At 56.7% G+C, this 5011-nt stretch overlaps 1 protein-coding gene across 1 annotated transcript in view; it reads left to right on the top strand.

Annotated features, from left to right (window-relative positions):
- The window catches only part of TNS1 (tensin 1), a 41269-nt gene extending 36906 nt beyond the window's left edge, over positions 1-4363 (top strand). Inside the window, exons 25-31 of the mRNA XM_009323551.1 lie at positions 352-444; positions 996-1073; positions 1176-1247; positions 1327-1495; positions 1741-1809; positions 2164-2196; positions 3244-4363. Coding sequence (XP_009321826.1) covers positions 352-444; positions 996-1073; positions 1176-1247; positions 1327-1495; positions 1741-1809; positions 2164-2196; positions 3244-3388 — 659 coding nt within the window. The 3' untranslated portion in view covers positions 3389-4363. The remainder of the gene's footprint in view (positions 1-351; positions 445-995; positions 1074-1175; positions 1248-1326; positions 1496-1740; positions 1810-2163; positions 2197-3243) is intronic.
- Positions 4364-5011: the final 648 nt, after the last annotated feature.

Below are 5011 nucleotides of genomic sequence, written 5' to 3'. Positions count from 1 at the left end.
ACCAGTCGTGCCCTTGGGTATGTGCTGATGTGGCAGGATCCCTCCCTCCCAGCTCTCCCCTCCCAGGGCACAGGGAAGCACCAGACACCCTCTGCCCTGAGCTGTGGAGGGCTCAGGGGCATCTGCATCTTGGGCTTTGGCATGGCAAAACAGGCACAGCATCCCTGGCCTACCGACACCATGGGGGACCCTGGCTTGGGGTTGACCCTGTGCAAAGGGCCAGATTCGAGGAGGGTGTGCGAAGTGGCAGCGACCCCTCCCTCGAGCTGGAGCACTGGTTTCCACATAGGACTGCAGAGTGGGAGGAGGAGTAGGGTGGCTCTGATGTGAGAACATCCCATCTCTTCCCAGGAGACATCACCAATGAGCTGGTGAGGCACTTCCTCATCGAGACCAGCCCGCGGGGTGTGAAACTAAAAGGATGCCCCAACGAGCCCAATTTTGGTGAGTGCCCCCAGCGTGCTTCCCACATGTGGGGTTGGGTTGGGAGAGCCTTGCCTTTGCTGGACTGTCAAAGCAGACAATCTGGGAGAGCCCCCACCTCTGTTACTGCCTCTTGTCTCTGCATAACTGAGTCCTGTGGGCATTTGGAGCCTCTGGCGTCATGCACACTCATGAGTGCACACAAATGTGCGTATATGCACTGGTACGTACCTTCCTGCACACACGTGTAGGACAAATGGTGCTGCTGGGCAGGGTGGAGGGCAGGGGCTCCCCTTGTTCCAGTTATCCCATGGCTAATGTGCTCTGAGGCGCTGCACGAGGACCTCTGCCCCATTCGTTGTTCCTAAGGTGGCCCTGGCATCTTTGCCCCCTCCCTGAGCCCTCCGTGGGCACGGTGGTTTCAGCAAGAGGAAATGCCACGTGTGGCATTAGGACCACAGTGAAGAAACCCACCAAAAAGCCTGTTCCCATCCACCTGGAGCAACAATGACCTAACACCGGGGAAACCCGTGTCCCCAGCCCTGTGCTGACCATCTCCCCTCTCTCCCCAGGTTGCCTCTCAGCTCTGGTGTACCAGCACTCCATCATGCCCTTGGCCCTGCCCTGCAAGCTGGTCATACCTGACCGAGGTAAGAGCCAGGGCCAGAAGGGAGTGCATCTGCCCCCACAGCCTGCCTGGGACAGGATAGGTTTCCAAGCAGGGAGCAGCAATAACACTCCGTATCTTCTAGATCCCATGGAGGAAAAGAAAGACACCGTGTCGGCCACCAACTCGGCCACAGACCTCCTCAAACAGGGTGCGGGTGAGTAGAGAGGGGCTGCCGTGGGGTGAATGTGGCCCGAAGTAGTGGCTGACCCCATGCCTGCCGTCTCCCTTTCCAGCCTGCAACGTCCTCTTCATCAATTCGGTGGAGATGGAGTCACTGACGGGCCCCCAGGCCATTGCGAAGGCCGTTGCCGAGACGCTGGTGGCCGACCCCACACCCACCGCTACCATCGTCCACTTCAAAGTCTCTGCACAAGGCATCACTTTAACTGACAACCAGAGGAAGTAAGAGCCCCCATGGCCACGTCCCTGGGTCCCCAAAGCCAATGGGGCTGTGATCCAGGGAGCGTGTTGGTGAAGGACATCCCTGGGGTGGCGTGAGCCTGGTCATGGGCAGGGCTGGGCTTTGTCCTGGACTGCTGGAGCATCCTAGAGACCTATGGGAGTGTCCTCCATGCTGGTGGGGCTGGGCTGTGATGGGGCAGAGGTGGGAGCTCCCTGGCCCTGACACTCCCTGCCTTGTGTTTCAGATTGTTCTTCCGACGACACTACCCCCTCAACACTGTCACCTTTTGCGACCTGGACCCCCAGGAACGAAAGTGAGTGCCCTAACCTGGGGGAAGCACATGTCCCCTGACCCTTTCCCTGCCCCAGGCTCCTGGGCTGCTTGGAGCAGGGTCTTTGCTTGCTCTGTCCCTCTTGCTCCTGCAGAAGGCAGGGATGGAGGGTCCCCTTGGATACCGTGGGGCAACACCAGCTTCTCCTGGTGACTCCTTGGTGTCTCCAAGCATCTTCATGCTGGGGGAGAGGCACATCAGGTTTTTTTCCATAGAGCCAAACCTGTGCAAAGCCAGGCTGGCCTTCCAGCATTGGTGCGGTGGCCCCCATCACAGCCCTGTCTCTCTATGGGTTGCAGGAGGCACCATCTCTCACACCTCCTCTTCTCTTTGCAGGTGGACTAAAACTGATGGCAGCGGCCCGGCCAAGTAAGTACTTTCTGTGCTCGATTCCTCCCAGCTGCTGTCAGGGTGGCTCCTGCTTGAGTTTGAGCATTGGCTGGGAGATGCAGCATTGGCTGCCCTCATGCAGGGCAGCATGAGATGGGCTCAGCTGCTCGCTGCAGGAACATTTCATCCGGGCAGGAGACCATGGTCCCGGGGACTCAGGAAGCATCTTTCAGCCCCAGATTCCTGGTCAGAGCAGGCATGGTCCTTGCTGAACTGGCCTTACTGGAAAATCTCCCAGTGGAGTCAGCGGGAGACAGGTCATGGAGCAGAGCCGGGGGTTATGCTGATGGCGTGTGAGCCACTGGCTGGCTCTTCCCTTTCCTCCTCTCCTCCCCATCCTGACCCACGGGAGCACAGAGCTGCCGGCTGAGCCCATTTCCAGGGGCCGATTCCCACTAATTTTAGCCATTGTGTTAGCAAAGGGGTTTTTATTAGGATGTCCAGCTGCTGGGATATTTCCCCTCTCCTATTAGAAATGCCACGGCCTGGGCCTGTCTCACATTCTGTTCCCCTGTATTTATAACTTGAGTTTGCATGTTCTAATTAAAAAAAAAAAAAAAGGACATTTTATTCATCGGGGAGAGACAGACAGAAATAACTGCATGGTGTCACCCAACTCCCTGTGTCCCCACATGGCCTTCCTCTCATACAGGGTCTACCCCAATGGCCAGCCCATCACACCTCTGTGGTTTCAAGAATCATCACCCAAACTAAGGCAATGCTGTGATCATCTGGAAGGTCCCTTCTTGGGGACGGTCTAGGGGAGGGTGGCAGGGATGGTCAGTGCAAAGGGGGTTTGGCCAAGAGAAGATGGAAATGCAGTGCTGGCCTTCAAAGAAACTGCAGCAAAGGGAAGAGTAGATGGGTCTTCATGCAGGCTGGTTTGGGATGTCTCCCTCTGTGTTGTGCAAGGTGGATGTTAAAGAGGGGAAGGTGGACAAGACCATGCTGGAACAGGGTGGTGGTGTTCCTTGGGTGAGCAATGCTGGCAAACCTCGCTGAACCTCTTGCCTTCTCCCCACCCAGGCTCTTCGGCTTCGTGGCCAGGAAGCAAGGGAGCACCACAGACAACATCTGCCACCTCTTTGCCGAGCTGGACCCTGACCAACCGGCTGCAGCCATCGTCAACTTTGTCTCCAGGGTCATGCTTGGCTCTGGCCAGAAAAGATGAGCCAGCACTTGCGGGTGATTCTTGAATTTTGGAGAAGGACTTGGAGCTGATCCGAGAAGGAGTGTGAGGAAGTGCATTGTGGGTTAGGGAAGTGAATCGGGGGGGGAAAAGGGTTGGAATTTTGGAGGAAAACAGCAAACAACAAAAAAAACCCCAACGAAACCCCTATAAACTCAACACAAGCCAAACACACACATAGAGGAACCAAAACCACGCACCTACATAAGACAGCCACAAAGTCACGCCGGACAGGATGCATGTCCCAGCGCAGGGAAGGTGACCAAAGCGAAGGCAGCAGCGAGAGGCGTGTTCCCAGCTTTCGGCATCACGGTCCCGAGCGGTGACATCCACTTGGGGCCAAACGGGGGACCATGACTGGTGTTTTCCATCTGGAAAAAAAAGAGACAACCATCAAAACCCATGGAAGAAGCTCCATCCCAGCAGCTCCATTGGTGAATGCTGCGTGTTTGAAATGACCCGTAGAAGATAACAATGTGGGCTGGGTCTGCGGGACACCGGAGGAGATGCCCTTGGAAACCTTCCCTTGCCCAGCTGCAGCGGAGGGCCCCCGCGCTTCTCCCAAAACCTGCTGGCCACCTGGCGACTTGCTGGGGGCGCGGGGGGGCTTTGTCTCGAGCCCTCCCGTCCCCAGGGAGCTCGGCCGTGGGCTGACATCCGTTGCTGACCCAGAGCCCAGCGCTGGTCACAGGTGAGCTGCTGTGAGTCCACCTGGAGAGGGGGGTCACGGCATTTCCCCACCTCCCCGGGGGTGCTTGTGACCCCAGCCCATGGGCAGGTGTGGGGGGCTCCTGCCGTCCTGCACCTGGGGAAGGCAGATGTTCCCTGGGAACCTCCCGGGAGGATGTGGAAAGTCGCATCCTCTCCCGTCTTCCCCTTTTCCCTCCCATCACTAGTCTTGTTTGGCAATTTTCTCCTGCGGCCTGTTACATGTTCTCTTAACACAAAAAAACAAAACAGGAAAGAAAAACATTGTAATAATAATAATAATTATAATAATAGCGGATGCTGGCACAGGTGGGTTCCCTGTGCGAAGCAGCAGACCCGTGGCTACCCCTATCTCGCTCTTCAGAGACGCGCAAGCGGTTTTTAAATTGCATGGACGTTCAAGTTGCACGAAAGGCGAATGACTACAAGTAACTCAGGCGCTTTTTTCTCCTTTTATTTTGGAGGCCACGTTAAAAAAAAGAAAAAGAAGGAAGAAAATTAAAAAAAATAAATAAAAAAGGAAAGGGCCTGCAGTCACTGGGCAACTTTGGCTCGGTGGGGAGGTAACAGGTCCTCCGAGAGCCACCCTGCTCGGCACGTGTGTACCCCCAAAACCAGCTGGCTGGAGGCTCACGATCCCCGAATGCACCGTAGTTTTGCAGTGCCTTCAGTGCCATCGGCTTTTCCCTTTGCTTCGGGAAGTGAGGAGGGCCAGCTGGGGGGCAAGAGGGGCAAGGGGCCCCCGTGCCGCTGCGGCGGGGGGGGATTGTGGTTGGAGGGCAGCAGGTGGAGGTCTCAGCCCCGTTGTGCCGGGGAGGGCAGAGGATGCTTCGGTCACACGTGCAGGTTTGGGGTGGGGGGAACAGTCATTGCTGAGTCCTCTGCTGCAAATATCCC

The sequence above is a fragment of the Pygoscelis adeliae genome, unplaced genomic scaffold (assembly GCF_000699105.1).
Source record: "Pygoscelis adeliae isolate BGI_AS28 unplaced genomic scaffold, ASM69910v1 Scaffold664, whole genome shotgun sequence".
Classification (NCBI taxonomy): domain Eukaryota; kingdom Metazoa; phylum Chordata; class Aves; order Sphenisciformes; family Spheniscidae; genus Pygoscelis; species Pygoscelis adeliae.
The sequence above is the reverse complement of the archived record's forward strand: the minus strand, read 5'-3'. Positions and strand labels throughout refer to the sequence as shown.